Source organism: Gracilinanus agilis, chromosome 1 (assembly GCF_016433145.1).
Source record: "Gracilinanus agilis isolate LMUSP501 chromosome 1, AgileGrace, whole genome shotgun sequence".
Taxonomy (NCBI): domain Eukaryota; kingdom Metazoa; phylum Chordata; class Mammalia; order Didelphimorphia; family Didelphidae; genus Gracilinanus; species Gracilinanus agilis.
The window spans coordinates 281,122,651-281,148,547 of record NC_058130.1 but is presented as its reverse complement, the minus strand read 5'-3'; the positions used below and the strand labels follow the sequence as shown (position 1 = coordinate 281,148,547).

Sequence of the window (25,897 nt, the reverse complement as noted above, 5' to 3'; positions counted from 1 at the left end):
AGTAATGGAATATATCAGAAGACACCAATTCTAAAATGCAAAAAGGTGTATAGTGGGTAGAGTTAGGAAGATCATAGATTCATAGACTTAGAACTAGAAAAGGATCTGAGATTTAGAACTAAAAGGGTTCTGAGAGGTCCTGTGTCTAACTCCCTCCAAAATTAAGATAAGGAACTGATACCCAGATAGGTTTGAGTGGTTTTGATATAGATAAATCACTTAAATTTTCTGAGTATTTCTTCATCGATTCATTCAATAGTGATAAGACCTGTATACCTTCTTCATGGGTTGATTGTGACCTTCAAATTAGATAATTGTATTTAAAATGCTTTACAAAGTTTAAGGCAACAATGTAAATATTTGTTTTATGTAAATATCTGATGAAAGGAAAATCAAATATTTCTTAAAAACTGATACCCAAAGTAAAAAATTAAAGAAGGTGATGAGTAGGAATGAAGTTATTCTTTAACCACAATTATTTCTGAGCCAAGTGGGGAAGGCTTTTTAAAAAAGTGTCAGTAAAAATAGAATGCTGAAATCTGTCTTCATATGATTGGAGAGAAGAGTGATGTATAGTAACATGGGATTAAAGTAAGGCAAACTTTCTGTGTGTAATATGAAAGTGGAGTTGGGTGGCAGTGGTAGCATTCTATATATGAGGATAGGATATGAGATTGGACTGTTAAAAACAAAACCAACTATGTGATTCCTTTTTTTGTGTTTGTGAAAAGAAAGGAATTATTACTGGATTAATGGTGGATAAAACCAAACAACCCAAATTTAACAGGAATAACCTGAATGAAATTAGGAAATAAAATCTTACTTTTTTTTTGTTTTAAACAATATATCTAGAGTTTCTTACAAAGATAGAATGAAGACCTTATTCTTTGGCTAAATATGAAAGATTTCAGATAAATAGAAGCAATTAAGAAAGTAAAGCAGGGAAATGTTTATAAATAATGGCAACATAGATATTGAAAAATTTTCAGTATTAAATGTATGTATACTGAATGGTCTATCATGTTTTTCAAGGAAAAAACTGAAATGGAAAACATTCAAGTTAGCATTCTAAGTGACTCTAAAAGTACACTGTCAGAATTTATAAGTCTTTCAGAAATTCATTTCATCAGGCCCTTGCTAGGTTTGCATTCTCTTGGGAGGAGGAGGGAACTCTGCATAAACAAAAATAAACATAAATTATTAACAAAGAAAATTGAGAAATGAGAGATCACTAATGTGGAGATTATCAGACAATACTTCCTTGAAGATATAACACTTGAAAGAAGACAAGCAGAGGAGGAGAAGAGACTATTACCTTCTAGACATTTGAAACTGTTTGTGCTTAATGCATGAAGGCAAGAAATATATAATTTGGGAAACAACTAATAGTCTAGTTTTGCTAGAAGGGAGAATTAGTAAAGGGAAGTGGTATTTTGAAATATGGTTAGTAGCCATAATTCATATGTTCCTTAATTACCAGGCTAATGAGTTTGTATTTTATCTTATAAGGAGTGAAGAGTTATAGCAGGAGTATGCAGGTAACAATAAATCTAATAATCAACTCTCCAAGCCAAAAATAAAAATGGACATGAAATACTTTTTAAGTTTTATAGATTAATTATAAATTATTGCCAAATTTACATTTGTGCAAGTTATAATGTCTATCCCTCTGATATTAAGCCGATTGTAATACAGGTATTAGGTGTTAGGTTAAATGCATCAAATTGCTTTCCAGTTTTTCCAGCAGCTCATCACAGAGTCCCTTTTCTAGTAGCTTGTGTCCCCAAGTTTATTAAACATATATATTGTTGCAATGAATTTATTTTTCTAGATGTTATCTAATCTATTCCACTGATTTACTTTGTTATACAATTTTCAATTTAACACCCCAAAAGATGTTTGTTTTATTGCTTATTTAAAAAAATTTACTTCTCTAGATATTCTTGTTCTGCCATATGAACAAAATTCTTATTTTGGTTAATTCTATAAAGTCTTTTTTTAGTAATTTGACTGACAAAGCTGTTAATAAGCATATTAATTTCAGTTGCTACATCACCAAGATGCTATCTATACACTGATTTACTTCTACTTCTATGAAAATGTTTTCACATATTTCTGTTTCAGTGAGTCTTATGTATGTTACTCTCAGACATTTAATGCATTTTGTTATTAGATTAAATGGAATGCTTTCTGCTTTTTTCTCCTCCTGGGTACAATATAAAAATACTGATCATATTTGTGGATTTATATATATCTTACTCTTTACCGAAGCTATTATCTAAATTCTTTTACTGGCATTTCAAAGTAAATCAGTATATCATCTTTTTTTTTTTTTTTTAAACCCTTAACTTCTGTGTATTGGCTCCTTGGTGGAAGAGTGGTAAGGGTGGGTAATGGGGGTCAAATGACTTGCCCAGGGCCACATAGCTGGGAAGTGTCTGAGGCCAGATTTGAACCTAGGATCTCCCATCTCTAGGCCTGACTCTCAATCCACTGAGCTACCCAGCTGCCCCCATAACTTTCTTTTTGATTGTTTGAAAACCAAATTTGAGTTAAATATTTTGGTTCTGGAAATACATTTTGCAAGTCATTTACTCCTTACCCAAGTGCCCCCCAGTATATTATCTTTTAATAAAATTAATTCTGTCTTCTCATCACCTATGACTATAATGAAAATAATTGCCATTGATATACTGACATCTCTTGGAAAGAATAAAGGAATGGAGAAATCCTAGGAAAAACTGATAAAACTTGCCAAATTGAATCTACATATACTCTGATACTAAATAACTTAAATGCAAAAGTGAGAAGAGGGGAGGATTCTCTCCCTCCCCCAATTTGGTTTGGAAGAATGATTTATTTATAAGCTATAAGAGAGCAAGGACTTGCAGACCACAGAGAAGATGTCTTAATCATGAGACACTGGGCATTATAAATCATGAAATTTGTTATATTTTAACACACTGGAAAACAACTTAGTACTGATGTACTGATATGGGGAATTTCCAAAATAGCTGTCTGTATACTTAGTGATGCCAAGCAGCATCATGCCAGCCTAAAAAATTAAAGTCAAAACGAAATGAGAACTTTCAGCAAATCTTATGTTCTTCAGAAATAAGATATATATGGCAGTAAAGGCAAAATGTGTTTAGAGGGGGTGGAGCCAAGGTAGCAGCTTAGTAGCAGCAAAAACCGAAACTGCTCTGACAATCCTTCCAAACCAATCTTTAAAAAGCACAGATGTCAAAATGACAGAGTCAAAAATCAACAGTAAGAGGGAGTGAGGGGGCTCTCCCGCTGAACACAAGAAAGGTAGACAGAGAGAAAGAGAAAGTTGATTTTCACAAGATAAAGGGGAACTGGAAGCAAAACTTCACATATACCTCTACTATGCCAAGTTCCATGACTGGGCACAGGCTACCTTCGGGATCCTGGGATGTGGGCTACACCAACAAAAGAGAACCTCTGACCCACCCCTTGAAGTCCCAAGCCCTGGCACCAGTCCACAGTGAAGCCCAGAAATCCATAGCACTGAGCCCTTTAAAGCCTGTGCTGCTGTGGTGAAGACCTAGTTCCAGTACAAAATAGGTCACAGCAGCAGAGAAGACAGAATCATCAGCTTTCAGAATTCCCAGTCCACAGCCAAGAAAAGGCTGGGCAAATGAGCACACAGTAAAAGAAACACTTAACACTTGAAAATTTCTATGGGGACAAAGAGCAAAACACAGAACCAATGGGATGGTGAGATCCAAGCACCACATGCAAAACTTAAAAATGGGTTTAGAACATAAATTCATTTATAAATCTTTTGGAGGATGGTAAAAGTATGATCTCATTAAAAAAATCAAGAAACCGTGGAGAAAGAACAAAAGACATACGAATGAAACCAGAAGAACAAGGAACATATAAAATGGAAGCAGTGTATGTATAAAGATTTAAAGCACTTGACTCTTTATTTCACTTTGGTGTCAGTATATTTGGTATCACAGTGTCTGATATGTTACGATATGCTACATGAGGAAACAAAAATGACACCAAGAATAACAAAGACAGGAAGTATAGCTAGATAGGATCAAGTATAGACATAGGAGTTCCACATATACAGTAACAGAATTTTGTGTATTCAGAAGCACTGAGTCTCAAGATACTCTCTAAGAGGGAAAGTTATCAAAGGATTAGAAAAATCTTAGGTCCTATTATTACAAAAGAAGGAAACTAAGAAAATAGTCATAACTACTGAACCATTGATTGCTTCCAGTTGTAAGGGGGGAAAAAGGGGTTTTATGGGTTCAGTATATTAAAAGATGGTCGCCAGAGGATTGAACTATTATCAGTCCTCAATTAAGAATAATCTCAAGTCTTTTATGGAAGTTTATTTACAATTGAGAAGAGAGAAAGTAAAGAAATAAGAATCTATCCCACTAATTAATCCAGGTAGGTCTTAACTCTCAGCCGAGGGTTAAAGGGCCTGAGGCCTGGAGGTGAATGGAGCAAACTTCACAGAATCTATAAAAAGAAGTTTTTTAATAGAAGTTCAGGAAGATTCAGTCTTTAAACTCACCACATGGAACAGTCTTGGTCACGAACCAGCAAAGCTCCCTTAGGTTGCCTTCCCAAAACTAGAAGCCTGTCACCAGACACTCTCTTCAATCGAAGACCTCAGCTGACTGAGGACCTCCCAAGATTGGAGGTACTCTCACCTTTGGTGATTAAATCTAAAGATGGGCAATGTAGACTTAATTAGATTAATTATCACACAGTCTCTGCCTTCTCCAGTTGATCCATTGTGACACATCTGCCAAAATGATCTTATGGATCTGATCAAGTCATTCAGCTATTCACAAATTATCAATAGCCAGTATTGTGTAGGAAGCTAACTAGTCCCAACAAATCTGACTTAAATTTTCAGCGTGAGCATTTATACCTCAGAAAGCAGGGCTTGATTTACTGGTAATTGTTGTTCAGTCATTCAGTCACTCTGTGACCCCGGGAACCAGAGCATGCCAAGTCTCTCTGTTCTCCACGGTCTCTTGGAGTCTAACCAAATTCATGTTTGTTGTTTCGATGACACTATATATCTCTTTAAACTTTCTACTGTACCCTTCTTTTGACTTCAGTCTTTCTTGTCATCAAGGCCTTTCCAATCAATCCTGTTTTCTCAGTATGTGGCCAAAGTATATCATCTTCATCTTTAGTATTTGACCTTCCAGTGAATAGTCTAAATTAATTTATTTTAGCATTGACTTATTTGATCTCTTAGTTGTCCAAGAGTCTCAAAAGTCTTCTCCAGCACCACAATTTGAAAGTGTCAATTCTGTGACCGTCAGCTTTCCTTATAGTCCAGTTCTCTCAGCCATACATTGCTACTGGCAAAACCATACAGACCCTTCTCAGAAAGATGATGTCTCTGATTCTTATTGTGCTGTCCAGATTTGCCACGCAAGCATCTTTTAATTTCAAGACAGCAGCCACTGTCTACATTGCTCTTTGAGCCCAAGAATATAAATCTGACACTGCTTCCATTTTTTCTTCCTACTTGCTAGGAAGAGATGGGACTAGTTGCCAAGTTCTTAGTTTTTTTTTTTGTTAAGCTTCAACCAGCTTTCACCATATCAAGAAGCTTCTTAATTCTTCTTGACTTTCTGCCATCAGATTGTATTCTCTGCATATCTGAGATTGTTGATATTTCTCCTGCCAACCTTAATTCTGGTTATCGATTTGTCCAGCCTGGCATTTTGCATGATATATTCTACATGTAAGTTAAATAAGGTACCTTGTCAAATTCGTTTCTCAATCTTAAGCCAATCAAACCATGTTCAGTTCTGACTATTGCTTCTTGGCCAACAAACAGATTCCTCAGGAGATAGGTAAGATGATCTGGTGCTCCCGTCTCTGAGGATTTGCTACATTTTGTGGTGATTCACACTATCAAAGGCTTTAGTGTAGTCAATAAAGCAGAAGTAGATTTTTTTTCTGGAACTCCCTTGTTTTCTCCATAATCCAGTGAATGTTCCTCTGTGTCTGAAAATGAGCCTGCTCTTCTGATAATTCTTGCTTCACATATCTGAAGCCTAGCTTTCAGAATCTTAAGCATAAACATGCTGGCATGTGAAAGTGAGTGCAGTGATTGATAACTTGAATATTTTTAGCATTGCCCTTTTTGGACATAAACTTATTTTCTTTTCTAATAAGCACTGTTGAATTTGTTCAAATTTGCTGGCATATTAAGTGCAGCACTTTAACTGCATCATCTTTTAGACTGTTAAGTAGCTCAGCTGGAATTCTATCTCCTCTACTAGCCCAAGTGTTAATGGTGCTTCTTAAGGCCCACTTGATTTTATTCTCCAGTGTATATCATTGAGATTATTGGTGATGTCAGGATCTTCCTTATATAGTTCTTCAGTGTATTCTTGCCACCTCTTTTTAACCTCTTCTACTTTTGTTAAGTGCCTGCCATTTTTGTCTTTTATCATGCCCATTTTTGCAAGAATTGTTCCCTTGATATATCTAATTTTCTTGAAGAGATCCCTTGTCTTTCCCATTCCATTGTTTTCTTCTATTTCTTTGCATTGCTCATTTAGGAAAGCCTTGCTGTTTCCTAGAATTCTGCTTTCAATTAGTTGTGTCTTTCTCTTCCTCCTTTCCTTTTGCTTTCCTTCTTTCCTAATTATTAGGTCTTAAGAAACTGATGGAGAAAATGTTAATAATGCAGATCAAACTTAAAAGTGTGTTGGATTTGGGGTGGGGGGGGCAGGGAAGCAGGACAGTTGATTGTTAAAGATTTATGCATACCTCTGGCTGTAGTTCTTCTTTGCCTTTTAAGGACCTACACATTATGGCTGCTTATAGCTTTCCAGCTATATTTCATACCACTTCCCTTCACAAATTCTTTTAAGACTACTTTTTCCCAAACTGTATCTTCTGTCTCTTACCTTCATTCATTAACACAAGTAGTTAAAATATTTTTAACTAAACAAATCTTTTTTTCCATAGTATTTTGTGTTCTTGGGTTCTCAAAGATGATCCTGCTGTGTACATTTTCTTTTGATTATCCTTTTGCATCGATCAGCTTTTCTATTTTGTATCCAATTTAGATAATTTTGATAGTTAATTGATAAATTAATGATTTATAATGCACTTTAAGATCTAATAATGCCAAATTACCTTATTTTTTTTTAACCTTTATCTTCTTAGGATTGATAAAAGTATCAGTTCCAAGACAGAAAAGCAGTAAGGGGTAGGTAATTGGGGTTAAGTGACTTGTCCAGGGTCATACAGCTAGGAAGTATCTGAGCTTAGATTTGAACCCAGGCCCTCCTTTCTCTAGGCTTAGCACTCTATTCACTGAGCCATTTAGATGCCCCTTCCAAAAATATTCTTAATCATTTATTCTTCAATATTGTTATTTTCTCTGATTTTATAAAACATTCCCTTAATAATCTGATATTGCATTAGCACCACTGGCTTACTATTATTTCTAAGATCAAAAATAAACTTCTGCTTACTATTTAATGTTCTTCATAGTCTGAAACTTTTCTTTTTAGTCTTTTTAACACTTTTCTCTTATTTATGATCCAACCATCTTGATATTTCTCCTACAGTGCCCTTTCTCCCAATTTTGTGCTAGGATATTCTTCTTCATTTCCACCTCTTAGAAACCCTAGATTCTTTTAGAACTCAGCTCAAGTGCTACCTTTTGTTGGGAGGTCTTTCTCAGATACCCAGTTGCTTGTGCCTTCCCTACCAAGGCTGCCCTCTATCCACTCTGGAAGTATCTTGTATATACCTGTTTATGTATATGTTAACTAATTCCATGAGCTCCTTGAGGGCAAAAATTGCAAAAACTATTTTAGCTTTTTGTTTGTATCTACTTAGCACATAGTGCTTAATAAATGCATTTTGATTAATTGATATATAGTTGTTATTTGCAGAGCCTGATGCTATTTGCAATTAGAAAAAAAAATATTGCTTTCAGATATCTGATAATTTGTGTGGTCTCAAGAATAAAGAGGTGATAGTCCTGTTTTATTCTGCTCTTGTCCTTATCTGGAGTGTTATATTCAGTTCTGGGCAGCACATTTTGGGAAGGACATTGATAATATAGAAAGCATCCAGGTAAGGGCAATCAAAATAGTAAAGGCCCTTGAGTTTATACTGTGTCAGACTCATTTGAAGGAACTTGGCATTTTTAAGACTGTCATATGGAATTGTCCTTTTTCTGGCCTCAAAGCATAGGACAAGAATATACATTAGTTGGAGTGGAAGACCACTGATGTACTTTCTGTGTAAATGGAATTAGCTCACCCTCATTCATTCTTTAGACTTTAGCCACCGGGAATAATGTCACCCCACCCAACTAAGAATTAAGTGGGGAGAGGGAGGTCTGTGACCCACATGTGATAGTAAGTGACAAATCAAAAACAAGTGACTGCCCTCTGGGCAGTCCAAAACAGGGTTGAGGCTGCCAATTGTCCATGTAAAACTGGAGGTGGATACAGGAAGTGACGAAAGCTGCTATCTTTTAAATATGATGGTAGCTTCCTGTGAAGGGCTTTTGCCCTGTTGAACTTGGCATTGGAGGAGCTCTGGTGAGACCTCAAGACTGCTTCCCTTTGAATTGTCACATAGGTAAGTTAGACTGACTCTCTTTCCTTTTTCCTTTGGTGTTTCTGGAGGCTCTAGCCTCAAGGAGGCCTCTCTTCTTAGAGGAGGCCTTGTTTAATTAACCTCTGTGACTCCTCTGCTGGGGCCTCTGAAGCCTTCTTGGTTCAGGCCTCTGGTCCAGGCCAGGGTTTCTATCTATCATTTCCCCTACCTTCAACCTTCCTAATTGTAAATAAACCACCATAAAAGTCATCTTGACTTGGGATCTCTTTTATTTTGGAATCGAGTAATTGATCCCTGGCAACCAAACTTTAAATATCCAGTCCAACCATAATCTTCCCATTCCCTTTTTACATTTCCTACTTAGAAATTATGTGTATATAAACACCTGACAGCTATAATTAACATCAAATGGTAAAATAGGCTTATCAATAGTGTGATTTTTTTTTTAATATAGCCAATCAGGAAACACTGCAGTGATGTTTATTAACAGTTTCACTCAACTAGATGTATGTGGAGGATAGATAACATCTTTACCTAAAGTGGAAGAAACTTGATCAGCATGGATAGAAACATCACTTAAGGAAATACTGAATTGCAGTTCCATATGCCGTAATGATGGAATGCTGAGATTTAGATATGGAAGACAAACCCACTAAGTGAAAAATAAGAGATTTCCATGAAAACACCAGTATGTAAGATCCACAAATTCATAGTAAAAATAATTTTATTTAAGGGATTCAAAGTTAAATGGGGAAGCTTTTTACTCTAATTGCTGGGGAAGCCTCAGAAAACTCCCTGAGATGGGACTGTATTTATAGGAAACTTAACAGCATCACTAGCTTGATCTGAATATTGACTTCACCAAGCCAACAAGGGCATCTTGTCCCTTTTATTTAGCCCACTCTTAGGCATACAGGCTGCAGAGTTAGTCAAGTCATACAGGCCAATTACTTAAAGGCCCAAGACTTTCTATGACTTGGAATTTTTATTGTTATAATGAAGTTCAGATTCAGGTGGTGATCACTACTTAGCCAAGCAATTATTGCATATAGATATTGCATATATCTGTTGGCTGGGTTCAGATACTGTTTTCAGAGATTTAGGGGAAAAATACATTAATTTATTTCACTGATGGCAAAGCTGCAAAGTTGTCAGCCATTTTGGGAATGCAATTTGAATTTATGTAAGAAAAAGTATAAAATTCTCTATATCTTTATTAATACTTGTTAATGTTGGCAAAAAAAGACCTTTTGTGTATGAAAATATTCATAGAACAACTATTTGCAATAGCAGAAATTTGGAAATAAACCATCTTAGCAATTGAGGAATGGTAGAATAAAATGAATTACTTGACCCCTACAAACTATTATTGCTCTGAAGGAATGATAACTAGGAGAAATTTGAAAGACCATATGAAGACCAGTAGAAAGCAATACAGAGTGAAGCAAAAGAGTAATATGAAAATTAATATAACTTTTTAAAGATATTAAGTAACAACAAAACTCAGATAAATATTTTTGTATAGTGTTCAGAGCACCTCCCTGCCCTTTCTTTCAATGCATGGTAAACTACAAAACTATAAAGTTGCAATTATTCTTTTATATATTTTTGTTTAGATTGTACATTTTAAAGGATTTACTTCTGAGTGTCCGATGTTTTGAAACAATTTATCATCTGTAAAGTTTAAATTTAGGGTTTTATGCTAAGGAGAGTTATAAAGTAATATTGTGGTCCTCAATTTAAAAATATTATAGCTTAAGTCAATAATGACTTTTGGCAACTTTTATTTACAAAGAGGTGGAAAGAGTGAAAGTGTAAATGTAGATAAAGAGACAGATTCCTAACAAGCCTATCAGCCTTTCACCATATAGTCTGGCTCAGTGAAGTTCGATCTGCTCAGCTCACGCAGGGGCTTTCCCAAGACTCTCCACGTGGATTTCCCTTTAATCCTCAGCCAGAAGTCCCAGTGGTGTCTTCATCTAGGGTTCCACTAACACAGCCTCCTCCAGAGCCAAGGTAGAAATCTCAGTCACTCACCTAGCAGGAAAAGACTCCTTCAGGCCAGGAAAGGAATCTCAGGAACCAACCTCTTCTAACACCAAGAAGGGAATGACTGCTAGACCATGCTGGTCTCTTCTTTTATGCTTCTTTTCCCACATCACTTCCTGTCACTTCCCCTTCTTCACAAATACCAATGGCAGTCTTTTAATTTGCCTAGCACTGCCCAAGGAGGGGGAGGGCAGTGGGTTTTGGAGTTTTTGATCTTACTCTAGTAAGTGACTGGTTGAACTCTCATACTTAATGGTAAGTAGAGTTCTTGATTTGATTAGCTAAAAATAGACAAGGGGAGAGTTAATCCTATCTTCACACATCCTTATCCCAAAAAAGTATATAAATATAAAGAATGAAGATTTTATTTATTTGATATAGCCAGCTTATTTGGTGAATGAACAATTGAATATTTGACAGCCTTTTATGTTATGGGAATATAATAAATGCTAACCAATAATTTGTAACTGACTTTGTTTAATTACTTATACAAATCTTTTATGTGTTGTAGGTTGCAGCGCACACCTATCAAGCTCCAGTGTTTTGCTTTGGATTCTGTGTCTACAGCTAAAGAATCCATTGGGTACATTGTTCTAGATTTAAGAACTGCCCAAGAAACAAAGCAGGTATTGCACTTAAATTTTTTTAAATAAACCAACAAACATGAGCATATACATATGGTACATATGCATAGAACAGAAAACAGAGAATGTATTTGATATATGATTATATTATGTAGTTTCCTTTTTTTAAAGCATATATAAAATATAACATGAGAATATCAGTATTTCCCTGCTCATTTGTCCTGTTCTGTATTTTCTTCTATCAGATGTTATTCTTTATGAAGTAAGAATTGCTTTATCTATAGGCGATGCCATTGTCACTTTCTAAATGGAAGTAAATGTAAAAATAAACTGGATAATGGGTTTCCCCTAAGACAGATGCCATGTCCTAAAGTAAGCTGTGTATAGCTTTTTCTTTCTTAAATTGTCCAATTTTTTTTGTTTTCTTTTTAACTGTTCTATGCAAGATACTCTACTACATCCTAAGAATACAAAGATAAAATTAAACTGGCAGGCCTTGCCCTTAAGGCAGTTATATTCTGTCTGAAGACTATAACTTGTATTCTGATAAGCAATTACATATAAATAGGTCCATACCTAGTTAGACCAAGCTATCTGAGCAGATGATAAGGGAGTAGAACTTTCCCAAACTCAAATGTAAAACATTCATTCAATCTCCCAATTATTTCCTTTTAAAATAATACTTTTTATTGATTTTTTGTTTTTTACATCCCTTTCATTTCCAAATGTATCTCTCCAACCTATGCAATGAGCCATCCTTTCCATCAAAGATTTATATAGAGAAGAAAAAACAGTTTAACAAAATCAATCACCCATTTAATCATATTGAACAGTATTCTACACTGTAAAAAGGAATTGGAAAAATAATCCCAACTCTTCTTTGGAACCAAACTTGGTGATAATTCAGTATTCAGTTTCTTTTTCTTTTCATATATATCCTTGTCATCATTTTGTATCATTTATGCCTTTATAGTTATTGTGTGTCAATGTAAATATATTGTTTTCCTAGTTCAGCTTACTTTATTCTATATCTATTCTCATTAATTTTTTTGTTTCTCTGAATTCTTCATATTTGTTGTTTCTTACAAACTAGTAATATTACATTAACGTTATGTACAATAACTTCTTTAGCCAATCACGTATCACTGTATTTATCAAAGTGTTTACTTTTGTTTCCCATCTTTCCTACCACATAAAATGCTGCTTTGGTCATTTTGATTATTTCTGTCTTTTAACTTCCTTACAGTATATGACTTGGTGGCATTTCTGAGTCTTTAATTCAGTTTTTATTCATAAAGTCTTTTCCATCATGCTTTCAGCATTTTAGTAAAATACCATTTTTCTGCCCTCAAGCATTTTTTCATCCCCTGAAAATAATTTTTAGTTTGCCTGGGCGTTTTTTTGATATTTCTGAGATTTTAGTCCATATCTTCTTTTAGATCTAGAAGGATCCTTAGACATACCTAATTGACTTTATAAATGAGTTGAGAAATCACTGTCTTTTGAAAGTCACATAGCTATGATGCATTATGTAGTAAGATATTTCAAAATACTTCCTTTATAGAAAATTTTAAGAATGTGTTTTCTCTACAAACACCCCTGAGAAATTTATAGTATTAGTATTGTTTTCCCAGTTTTACAAAGGAAGAACCACATAGAGAGGTGAAGTGACTTGCTAATGTCACACAACTAGAAAACATCAGAGGTGAGATTTTAAGTGATGGGTTTCTGACACGAGGTCTAGCACTATTGCACCATACTGTACTGCCTTATAAAAAGGCATTTAGTTTTCTCCTTTGACAAAAACATTTTTGTCAAAGATTTTTGTCAGTACCCTTTTCTAAAAGTGAAAACCTGCTTCCCCTCTTTTACTCCAACCTCTATAAAAGAACTGTAAAGAATTAATTTCAGTGTTCCTTAGATTGCTTCTTTCATTGTAATTCTGGGAAGAAAAATGCCCAATTGCTACTCCCAGACTCAACATGCTCTATTCAGAACTCATTGTTTCCTCTAAATCTGCTCCTCTAAATTTTCCTATTCTCAGTGTTGGATTCAACCTTTGACTCTTCATTTTTCTTATCTTTCTTTAAAAAAAAAACTCTTACCTTTTGTCTTAGGATCAATACTAAGTATTGGTTCTAAGGCAGGAGATAGTAAGAGCTAGGCAATTTGGGATTAAGTGACTTCCCCAGGGGTCAGATTTGAACCCAGGCCTGCTCATCTCTAAACCTGGGTTTTTATTCACTGAGGCCCTTAGCTGTCCCTTTTTCTTTTTCTTTTACCCCTTCTATTCAGTCAATTGCTAAATGTGTTTTTTAAACCTCCATGATATTTATTGATTCCATCCCTTTATTTTCATTTACACACACACTACCCTAGTTCAGGCCCTCATCCATCAACTCTCACTGAACTAATGTTTTAGTCTTCTAATTAGTCTCCTTGCTTTTAGTCTATCTCCCTTCTAATCCATTTTCTACATACATGCCAAAATAATCCTATAAAGTGCAGGCCTGATTCTATGACTTTCTTACTCAAACCGATTTCTAATCCTAACCCTAACTCAAACTGATTTCTAACCTTAACCCTTTTTCCTTTAAGAAAAACTATTGACAGCCCTTTTTTTTTAGCCTTAACATTTTATAGCCCTTCATAATCCGGCTTAAACATATCTCCTGGACTATTTCCTATTCCTTTTTTCTCCAATCTGCATTTCAGTTAAGTTGGCTTACTAGCTATTCCCTTTACTAGTCATCTCATGTCTCATTTCTATTCCTTCACCTCTTAGAGTCCTTAGTTTTTTCAGGTTCAGCTCAGCTCTTTCTTAAACTCTTTAGTCCTTTTCTACAAAATGTATGGATTGGACTACATAACCTTTATGGTCCCTCCCAGCTCTAAATCTGATCCTAGGATCTTTAGATTATATAGATTTTATTTGTCTTTATAAATATTGTCTCCACTCTTAGAAAATAATCTTTAGAGCAAGCACTGTTTCATGTGTTTCTTTGTATCTGTGCTTAGCACAGTGCCTTTCATGTAATAGACATTAGAAAGCCTTTTGAAACAATTTAAATTGTTTCATACATTGAAGGTAGTGATGGATACAAAAGGGAAATTACAGTAGCAAAGTAAAACCCATAAGTGATTATTTGTGGGATATTCAGATTTTGTTAGTTTTACTAGTTAAAAAAGAAGAAAAATCCAGCAAAATTAGTGTCCAGCTGACAAGAAGTTGCTACTTGCTGGAGCATAGTACTGTATGTCGATACTTTTATTACTTCAGGGGATTTATAACATCAGTCAAGCAGCAGACATTTATTAAGTACTTACTAGCCTGTCTGTACCTTAGTCCTTACAATAGGATAGTATCCTTCTTCCCAATATGACATATAGGTGGTCTTTTATCTCTGTGACTAGCCTGTCTCCTTTTATAGTCATTATTCTCTTGGGTGACAAATTTTTATGCCACTTTGTGTACTTAGGCCCCACCATATGTCTCTCCATTATTTAGGTGATATTCCCATTAAATTTCTGTGAACAATATGGCATTCTACAATTCACAACTATAACAATAAAATCAGAATAACATTTTTAAAAGGTGGAATTTTATTTTATGGATAGGCTTGGTGAGGGGTAAGTGCTATTTTAATTTACCACATATAGTCTAGCTCAGTGTTTACCTCTTAATAAATCATGGGCCCAGCTTATTATTCATCTCTGGTTGCTGTTCTAGATATGTGTACTGGTAAACAGGATCTATGAGCTACCTGTCTCACTACATTTTGATCTGGATAACCAGCTATCTTCGTTGATTTGATTTTTGTGGATGAAGAGCTGAACAGGGTAGATAATGTCTGACTTCTTGAGAGTAATTATGGGTCTCGTTTAGGAGACTGTAGTATTTGAAGTATTGAAACAATTAGCACAGTAACTCATCTGCAGAGCACCAGGAGGATTTCAGTATCTATGGGAAAAACCCTCTTCCAACAAAGGCAGGCATCTTTGGTGAGCTTATGTCTCCATTATATGTATGCTTTACTTGATGATACCAATAATCTGGATTGTCTTAAGAGTTAGCTTTGGTTTTGTATCTGTCAAGGAATATTATGTGATATAAATAAATTATGTGATATAAATAAAATAAATTATGTGATATAAATAGGAGAAATAATAGCTAAGTGTTTATAAAATGATTATTATGTGCTAGGCTCTATGCTAATTACATTACATTTATTTCATTTGATCTTTACAACAACCCTGGGAGGTAGATCCTATTGCTATCTTCATTTTACAGATTAAAAAACTGAGGCACAAAGGTTAAGTAACTTGCCTAGAGTCTAATAAGGGTCTTTGTATTTGAACTCATTTCTCTCTGATTTAGGGACCTATATAGTTCTATCCACTATACCAACTAGCTACTTCTAGATGAAATGCTATTAAAAGACAACTTTCAAGCTTCTTTTAGGTCTTTTGATTTCCTTTTTTGTAATCAATAGTGTAATAATGAGCATTTGGGGGTCTGGTATGGCATGCAGTTTTGTGGCTGTAAAGATGTGGTCTGCTATAGAATATCATTTGCAAAACCTTTCTGTATACCTCTAAAATTTCTGTCAAAGATGCCTTTGAGATATATATATATATATATATATATATATATATATTTATTTATTTATTTATTTTTAAATTTAGAATATTTTCCCATGGTTACATGATTTCTGTTCTTTCCCTCTTCCCCCAATCCCCCCCCCCCTTTGCCGACATGCAGTTCTACTAGGTTTTACATGTATCATTGATCAAGACCTATTTCCATATTATTGATAGTTGCACTAAGGTGATTGAATCAGGTATTGCACTTTTTGGTTGTGTTTTCAGTTATGTTCATTGTGATCACTGGAAAATGATATACTCAGGTATCCCATAAAATACTATTCCCTTATGTACATGTTTAAGTAAACCAACTACTTTATCTTCACCTGCAAGGAGATCTTGTGAGCCATTTCTTCCCTTTAGGTACTATTTTCTTTATTTTCTTCTACTGTGATTTAGTGAGACTGTCAAGATTGGTAGTTTTCAGGGAGCAGCTAGGTGGCCTAGTGGATTGAGAGCTAGGTCTAGAGATGAAAGGTTCTGGGTTTAAATCTAGCCTCAGATACTTTCTAGATGTGTTACCCTGGGCAAATTGCCTTCCCAGTCCTTACCACATAGTAAAGATTCCAAGATTAATAGCTTTCAATTCCACTTGTAGTATGTGGACTTGTTGGTCATTGAATAAGGAGTTCACATTTAGAGCAACAGTTAATAGTCAGAAAACTGCATGATTCATGGCAACATTTATTCTCTTTTTTAATCCTCTTACAACCATCATTGCTAAAGTAAAAGAGGATCTCAGGATGAGTGGACATTTTGTATTTGTCTTTGTTTTTGTGGGTTGCTTTGGCCAGCCTACTAGTGATGACCCTTCTATAATTGACTACTATAATTAGTGGAAAAAATATATTTGGCATCAAGCCTTTCCTGTACGATAGAATCTGTCAAAGCTTGTATTTCTCTGGTTTAACTTTTAAGAACCTTGCTTTTAGTGACTCCATGTCAAAATGGAGCATTACAGTAATACTTTTATGAAAGCTATACCAATAATTTTTTGTAAATGTATATACTATACATAAATATGTGTGTGTGTATTATACCTCACAGAAAATGAGACTTTTAAGCACTCAGAGAAAACCAAAGCAAAACATTTATAGTCCATTAAATTCATTAGCTTCCCTGGCCCCCTGAAGGTAAAAATCAATTTATGGGACTTCTGAATAAATCTCATTTTTTTTTATGCATGCACTTTTGAACAGTTTACAGTAATTTTATAGTTGGCTGACAAGGTCCGGATCACATAGCCTCTCATGGTGTGGTGTTAGTTCTTCAGTTATAATGATAACCTTTGGTGAAAACTTCCTTCATTCTCTAAATTGCAAACTGTTAATGAAATTGCTCTCTAGGAGGCCAGTGCCTTACTCTAGAACTCAACCCATCTGATTTTAGGAGTCCTCAAATTCAAAGGCTTAAACCTTGAGGTATTCCTTGAAGCTAGAGATGTCTGTTCTCAGGACTGTGTTTAATCTCTGATCTGCTCTCAGAAATGGAAACATCCAGAAGAAATCAGTTAAAATGGAAAATCCAGAAAATTTCCTTCTCACTCTCCCTTGTTTATCCATATATCACTTGCCATGCGTTTTTTCATGCAATTTTTTGCTCTTAGAAGTGGGGAAGATGGAGAGAGAAGAGGAAAGTCCTGAACTTGTTTCTGCTACACTCGATTCTAGAATTCCAAGAGAGAAGAGAGCTTGAGAAAGAAAAAGCATCCTGATAAACAGTTTGAAAAATGGGAAAAGAAACAAAGTAAATGTTTGGAATATTTACATTGATGAGGAAGTTAATTGATGATTTTCTAAGCATGATTAATTTTATACAAGGAAAGTAGGTGAAAATTATAGCATTTTTAGGGGAAAACAATGCTAATGTTGCTTTTGTTTACTCACTATTGTATATTATGTTTATTTGGTTTTCTCTAGGCACCAAAATGGTATGCATTACTGAGTAATAAATATACAAAATTCAAATCTGAGATACAAATAAGCATTGCTCTGGAAACAGATACAAAGGCACCAGTGGATAGTTTTAAAGCAAAGGAGGCACCGCCTAGAGAAGGAAAAGGTTTGTACTAATGGTTTATTCTGAGAATTTGCATTTATGGCCTATGTGGGTAGCTGGGGGGGTGGGGGGTGGGGGAAGAAATTTGATACTGATTAGTAGATTATTTTTAGTGCTGTATGAAGTAATCATTATGCCACCTGCTAACATCTTCGAGCTTGCATCTCAGCTCTCTTAAACCAACAAGTATTAACTGTTGTTAATGTGAGATATTCCCTGCCTTCAAGGAGCCTGTATACTGGGCAGATACAGCATATAGGATATATACAAGTAAATATTAAGTGACTTTCCTTGGGGGATCACTTTCAGTTGGTTAAGGCCTTTAAAAGAAGATTCTTCTTGAGCTGAGCCTTAAAGATAACTAGGGTTTTGAAGAGATAGAGATGAATAGGCAGAAAATTCAAAGCTTGCAGAAGAATACGTGCAAAGACACACAGATATATGGGTAAATTGTTATTTAGTGATCAGCAGTCACATAATAGGTATGATTAATATATGCTTTTTGATTGAGTTTATCTGCAACACAGTATATGTGAAGGGAAATAATTTGGAAACAGCTTGAAAAGATAGACTAGTATAAAAATGTTCTAAGTGCTATTTAGAGGAATATATGTATTATATTTTTAAAAGCAGTGAGGAGCCACTGAAACTTCAATGACATGGTTTTAGAAGCTCCTCGGAGGGATATTTGATAAAAGGCCAAACTGGCTTCAGAGAGGTTAGTTTTATAATAGTCAAGTGAAAGGTGATGAAGGCTTGGAGTAAGGTGGTCATTCTGGGAGTAGTAGAGAGAGGAAGATGAGTATGAAAGAACTTGAGGTAGAAATTGATAAGACTAGGCAAATGATTAGATATTATATAGTAGGGTAGAAAGTGAAGAGTTGAGAGTGACTGACTTTGTGAGCCCTGTCTTTAGAGCCTGAGGAACTGTGTTTTGATACTGTCTCTGATTGTGTGTGCAAATTATTTTACCTTCTCGGCTTCAATTTCCTTGTTTGTAAAATGAAGAGATGGGGCTACATGGCCTCTGAGGACCCTTCCAACTGTATTTCTATGGTCCTTATAAGTCAGACCAGATCATGTACCTTTTCATACCACTCTTTTAAGCATATTAATTGGTTTAAACAGGATTACTTTTTTTTTCCACAAAAAAATTATAGTTTCAGGAGAAAAGAAAATGAGTTTCTTCCAGAAGGCAATGAAAAAGTTGTATGACACGTGCAAGATAGGCTGAAACACATTAAAGATAGAGAATTATCAAGAAGTGGAATAAAAGATGGTACCAGTGAATGAAAAAGAAGAAGGGGAGGCATTTGGTTGCCTGGCAAGAATAACTTCATGGTCAGTCTTTGTGCTCCTCCATAGTTATCCTCTTGAAATAGAGGAAAACCCCAGCACATTGGGTGGTCTCCCTGTGGCATACTTCTGAGAGGAAATGGACAAGAGTCAGACAGGGTAGGAAAATATGACTGACCTGTGCATCATTGGAAAGGGTACCAACATGCCTGAATCTAGTTCCTATGTGGAATCATACCTGTGGTGTTTGAAAATATTACACTACCAGTATGGGTCTGCACTTTCTTTACAGCCTATAGCGTTAAAGAATTGCCTAGAGCATTGAGTGGTTAAATGATGTGCCTAGGGGTCACATTGCCAGTAACCATTAGAACTTCCTGACTTTGAGTCTGCTTCTTTATTCATTTTGCCATGCTCCCTGTAGAAACATTGTTCTAATCATAATGGAAATACAACTTTTGTCACTACACTTCAAGTATATTACAATTTAAATAGACTTTTTATATCCTGCTTTGGAGTGTGAAATTGTATCTATGAAAAAAATAACAGCTTTTAGAATGTTTGGAATATAACCTACGTGTATGTTGGAAACCAAGTTATTGTCAAGATTTAGAAATTATTACTCAATTTTTTAGAGCAGTTCAATATTTTATTCATTTTAACAAATATTTTTCAATATTTTCTGTGAGTATTTAACTATGACTTAAGTCTTTTCTTTTACATAAAAGTGACTGGCATTAGCCTTTAAAGAACTTTTGGTATAATCAGGCAATTGAGGCATTTAAACAAAATAATTCAAATACAGTGGGTAAAATGTTTCACAAGAGAGGCATAAACAAAAGTTATGGGAGGTGAAAGGGAGAGTACACTTCTGATTAAAGGAATCAAGGAAGATTTAATGAGGAATATTTGAATTGGGTCTTGAAGGATATGTACTGCTTTTGTCATTCTGGGTACACAAACTCCCATTAAGAACCTGGCTTCTTCCCATGAGAAATCTCAGCATACTTAATAGTGACTGACTTTCTCCTAGATAGGTTGGTAGGGAAAGAAAGCAACCCATTTTTAAAGTGTGCATCATCCACAGTTGCTGAACTGTGAGAAAACCTATATTTCTTCATAATAAAGTGGTTTGATAACAGCAAGAAAAGGTGATTTGTCCTTTAAATAAGGGTGCTTGGTGTTAGGGGAGGAGAAATTGATAAACATTTAAAATATAGTCATAATACTATAAAATTTTGAAAAAATGAAATCTTTCAGCAGTGCTATAATAGAATTAAATTAATTATTTTCTCCATGTAAAGTGCCTGCTGGATTATCTGGAATTGATCCCAAGAAAATTATAGCAGTCTTGAATGAAGAAGAAGGCTACCATCAGATTGGACCAGCAGAATATTGCAAAGACTTCTTTGTTATGTCAGTGACTATAGCATTTGCTACACAGTTGGAGCAGGTAAGACTTTTTGCTATATGTAATTAGGGACCCTTTTGTAAATTATTTGAAAACATAGATGCAGCTAGGTGACTCAGTGGTTAGAGAGCCAGGCTTAGAGATGGAAAATTCTAGCTTCACATCTGGCACCAGACACTTTCTAACTATGGACAAGTCGCTTAATCCCAGTTGCCTAGCCCTTACCACTCTTCTGCATTAGAACCCATACTTAGACATTTACTCTAAAACAGAAGGAAGGTAAGGATTAAAAAAAATACACATACACAAACTTGGATTGTTAATACAAGATTACCTTTGAAATTTTTTCATTTTCTATCACAAAGCTTTTTTTTTTTTATAAAGACAGCATTGTAAAATATACAAAATATATAATTACATTGCTATAATTCTATAAATATATGATTATACAGGAACATGTAACATTATAGTAATATATAATTATATTATTAATACAATAAAACATATTAAGCAGTAAGATAACTACAGATCTGTAGTTCTATTGTATAGATAGGTTGTATATCTATAGATCTATAGCTATTTCGTATCTATATCTACATATATCATTGATCTTAGTTCTTTTTGTTATAGAAAACAAAGAGGATACTTATTGATTAGGGAATCGTTGCAAAAATTATGGTACATGAATGTATAGAATTTATTTTAAGAAATGAGAAAAGTGATGCAGTCAGAGAAACCTGGGAAGACTTTTAGACAGAACAAATGATACAATAAATAATGATAATAACTTTAACATTGGGAAGAAAAACAAATTTAGAAAATCCATCAAGGATCAACATAGAGAGTGACTCGTGATTCCCGAGGTTCAGTGATAAAGGATGCTACCCATTCTCTGACAAGAGAGTAAATGTGTGGAGTGATTAAGATAAACCTTTCTAGATATGGGTAATAATACATGAATTTCTATGCTTATTTGCTACTGTCCGAAGGTTATTTGCTTTTTTTTTTTTTTTTTTTTTTTTTTAATGAAGGGTCCAGATTAGGGAGTGAGAGGGAAATGAACAGTAGTAATGTCCATTCCTACCCTCACCATCCCCCAAAAAGGAGTCCCTCTAGTCTTCCTGCTTCTGGTGTCAGCCTCAGGCTTATTTTATCCTTTATATATCTTAATTGTATATAGTTGTTTGCATGTCCATCTTCCCCATTAGACTACGTACTCAAGAGTAGGGACAATTTTTTTTGTCTTTCTTTGATTCCTTAGCCCTAGTTAAGTTAGCAAATTGATTTGTCATTTCTGGCCAAGCCTTTTTCTTATTGTGTTGAGTTTTCAGGTGGGCACTTGTGTGTGCATTTAACTATGCACAGGCACATCCACAATTCTGGGTTGAGTGAAGGCACTGTGTTTCTCTTTGAATTTTGTGATCATTTGGTCTGGTGCTATTTTTAGATCTTTGATATAGAGTACTTGTATAATAATAATAGGATTCCTCTGCTACTGTTCTATGTTCTGCCAGAATTTGTGTTTTATTGTCTTTTAATAATTTTATCCAACTTTTACAACTCATTCTCATGTTGCTTTAAGATTCATAAAGTGCTTTCTTCACACCAATAATGTACATCCATTTTTTAGAGAGCAATTAAATGATTTGCCCATGCTTATATCGATAAGTATTAGCTCTAGGCTTCAAACTTAAGGTTCCTAATTTAGGTTAGTGCTCTTGAACTATACTGCTTCTTATCTATATTATCTCTTAAAAATCTTGGATTTAAGGATATAGTTGTACTTTAAAACGATGTAGGACAGGAATTCCATCATTTTCTTAGGATATACTGTGGCAAATAAGTTAACATCTTGAAAACTGTCTTCCATAGTATAAGAAAATAATTTTAAGGGACAGTGGAAAGTTGAATTCGCAACTGTTAGCAATTCTTATTCTTCCCTAAGATTTAAAAAATTGGTTATGTTTCCTCCAACCACCTGGATTTGAACCATTATTTTATATTTGATTTGAGTATTTATTTTTTTTTTTAAGAATTTAATTAATTTGTTTGTTGATTACATAAAAATTCCCAAATATTTCCCTCCTTCCATTCTCCTCTCTAGAAAAATAATATGTAAATATAAACTATGTTTTTCGTGTTTGTTAGTTCATTCTCTGGAGGTGGACTTTCACAAGTTAATTCTTCAAATATTAATTGTATAACTATATAATCTCATTTTGCTTTTCATAATTTTATGTAGATCTTCACATTTAAAAAAATCAACCTGCTCGTCATTTCTTATAGCACAGTAGCATTCTATCACAATTGTACGCTAAAACTTGCTCAGCTATTCTCCAATTGATGAGCATCCTCTTAATTTCCAGGTCTTTGCCATCACAAAGGGAGCTGCTATAAGTATTTTTGAGAATAGAGGTTCTTTCCTTTTCTCCTGATCACTCTGGGAAACAGATCCAACAATGCTATTACTGGGTCCAAGGGCATACACAGTTTTATAATTCTCTGGGCATAATTCCAGAGATGATTTTTTTTTAAATTAAGACTATAGGCTTTAAATTTTTTTTTGTGCTTTTGCTAATGGTGGGATGATGGAGACTTGTGTGTTTTCCTGATCAAATATTTGAAAGATATTTATGTTAAAAATTTGAAGGTGATTAGGAATTATACTTTAGGGGTTATTATAATTTTCAGTAACAAAAAAGATTGGAATTAGATATTAATTTGCTTTTCTTTTTTCATTAATTTATAGTTAATTCCATGTACAATGAAACTTCCAGAGAGACAACCGGAGTTTTTCTTTTATTATTCTCTATTGGGAAATGATGTTACAAATGAACCATTCAGTGACTTGATAAACCCAGATTTTGAGCCAGAGAGAGCATCTGTTCGAATACGCAGCAGTATTGAAGTACTTCGTATTTATCTCTCTTTTCATTCTAAACTACAGGTAAATATTTTATCTTTATCTCATAAAGCATATATAACATATAGAATTCCTTAAATCTTCATTTTTCTACCGTTTTAATTCCACAGTCTTCCAGTGACTCCCATATTCTTTTTTTTTTTTTTTTAAACCCTTGTACTTTCGGTGTATTGTCTCATAGGAGGAAGGAGTAGTAAGGGTGGGCAATGGGGGTCAAGTGACCTGCCCAGGGTCACACAGCTGGGAAGTGGCTGAGGCCGGGTTTGAACCTAGGACCTCCTGTCTCTAGGCCTGACTCTCACTCCACTGAGCTACCCAGCTGCCCTCCCATATTCTTTTTGTTGTGCCATCAAATTTATTATTCAGTTTATAAAACTCTGTTTGAACTATAGAAGGGGTGAGGACATATCGCATATCTAATAACCATTAGTTTAAAGCATGAGGCAGTGGCTGTTTTCAGTACTCTTTATCCAAGGCTGTGTTAGTATTTTGTAGCACTTGATGGTAATTGTTTTTGTTTTGTAAAGAATAGAGGGCTACTTTGATTTGGTCTTCAGAATTAAGCCAGATGGTCTTATCTCAATAAGAATTATCCTATTCTTTTTATTTTTGTCCTTTGTCCTCTTAAAGCTATTATTGGGGAAAACTTAAGTTTTGGAAATGATTAAAGAAATAAAAAAAGACAAAGCTTGCTTTAGAATTTCATGGTCCTCTTTCCCTTGCATTAGTTGCAGTTACTTTTTTTGCTACCATTTTATTTTGCCTATTACATCTTTTTTAGAGCATTTGTTGATTTAGTTGCAAATAAATTATTATCCTTTTTATAACAAAGAAACTGAGTGGTAATAGAACCTATAGGTTATGTTTTTATAAATTTATTCTCACTGACCTATCAGCATTTTAATTCACTCCAAAGGTTTTTATTGCATATCTTTTCTGTGCATGGCACTATATACATGTAATGAAGATTATAGAAAAGTATGAGACATAGTCTCAGATATCAAATAGTTTAAGGAATACAAGGCATAATGTAAGTTGTGATTAGAAGGGAATGAGAAAAGTCTTGTGAATCATATGCCCTGCAAGATAAATAAGTATTTTCTTTAATCCTCACAATCAGTCAAACATCTTCAAAATAGGAATTATGTGCTATTATAATCTAAGCAATTGCATCTGTCTCTATCATAGGGATTCTTAAGAACCCAAACAAGGTAGAAACTTGAACTAGCAACAAAGAAGACTAATCCCTAATTAACCTAAAGTACTCATTCAGTATACTCTCCCTACTGCCCACACTGCTATGACAACAGAGCTTGTGAGCTTGCAAGAGAATTTAACTCTACACCCTGACATCACACCCCCACTACCTGTTCCCAGTGCCAATTAGATCTAAATGGCAGAAATTTGCTGAAGCTACTTATAGCAATGGAGAAGTGTAGTACTTTGTACCATAATAGAACTCTGCCAGAGAACAAGGGATTAGAGAAACTAGGGCAGCACACGTGTATGTAGCTATGTGGCACTCTACTGAAACTAAAAGCCTGGTATCCAGTTGGGGCCATTTTTGTTTCCCAAGAAGCCACTTGGAATAGAGACCTAGGCTGGTGAACTATGAATTGCCCAGTGTGGAGGGAGGCTAACACATCTTTGAGATCTTTCTCCCTGGGAACCTACCATCAAAGGAGAAGGAGTTGGAAAGTGAACAGTCAGAGAAAATGAAGAAAAAAAGACTAAAATTGCAAAAGATAAAAAGGAATAAAAACCTAGAGATCTTGAGCATAAGCAGATAAACCAATATAGAAGATAATTAGTAACATAAGGGGAAATGGTCTCCAGATTCTGGTGATTTCCAGGTCTCCAGATCTGTGAAATTCAGGAATCTATGCAATTACAGCTGTTTGGATATCTATCTTATTGCAAGACAAAGGAAAATAAATAAACATCTAGTGAAATAGAAGGCTCTATGGATCAGGAAGAGTATAGCATTATGGCATATTGTTTAAAAGAGAAGAATTTTGAAAAGAGAATTTATGACTTGTATGGCACAGAGATAATTCGCAGCATACAAAAACTTGCATCCCTAGTGGCAAGTCTCACCAAAGAAACCAAAGAGAGAATAATTGAGAATGCCAGTACACAGAACTAATGGACAATGCAGAACAAAAGAATAAAAAACAATAGCATTAAAAGAAAGCATGACTTCCAGCCATGCAATTGAAGAAAGGATGTATAGAGAAAATTTAAGGATTACAGGGCTCCCAGAAAAACACAAGTTAAAAAATATATATAGTCTATGTAAAAGAATCAGCTTACACCAACTCCCTT

The 25,897-nt window shown here is 34.7% G+C and overlaps 1 protein-coding gene across 3 annotated transcripts in view; it reads left to right on the top strand.

Moving 5' to 3' along the window:
• The window catches only part of CEP120 (centrosomal protein 120), a 198,614-nt gene that overhangs the window by 6,373 nt on the left and 166,344 nt on the right, over positions 1-25,897 (top strand). For all 3 annotated transcript variants that reach the window (XM_044662080.1, XM_044662089.1, XM_044662073.1), the window contains exons 3-6: positions 11,168-11,282; positions 17,804-17,945; positions 20,543-20,691; positions 23,399-23,596. In XM_044662080.1, coding sequence (XP_044518015.1) covers positions 11,168-11,282; positions 17,804-17,945; positions 20,543-20,691; positions 23,399-23,596 — 604 coding nt within the window. The remainder of the gene's footprint in view (positions 1-11,167; positions 11,283-17,803; positions 17,946-20,542; positions 20,692-23,398; positions 23,597-25,897) is intronic.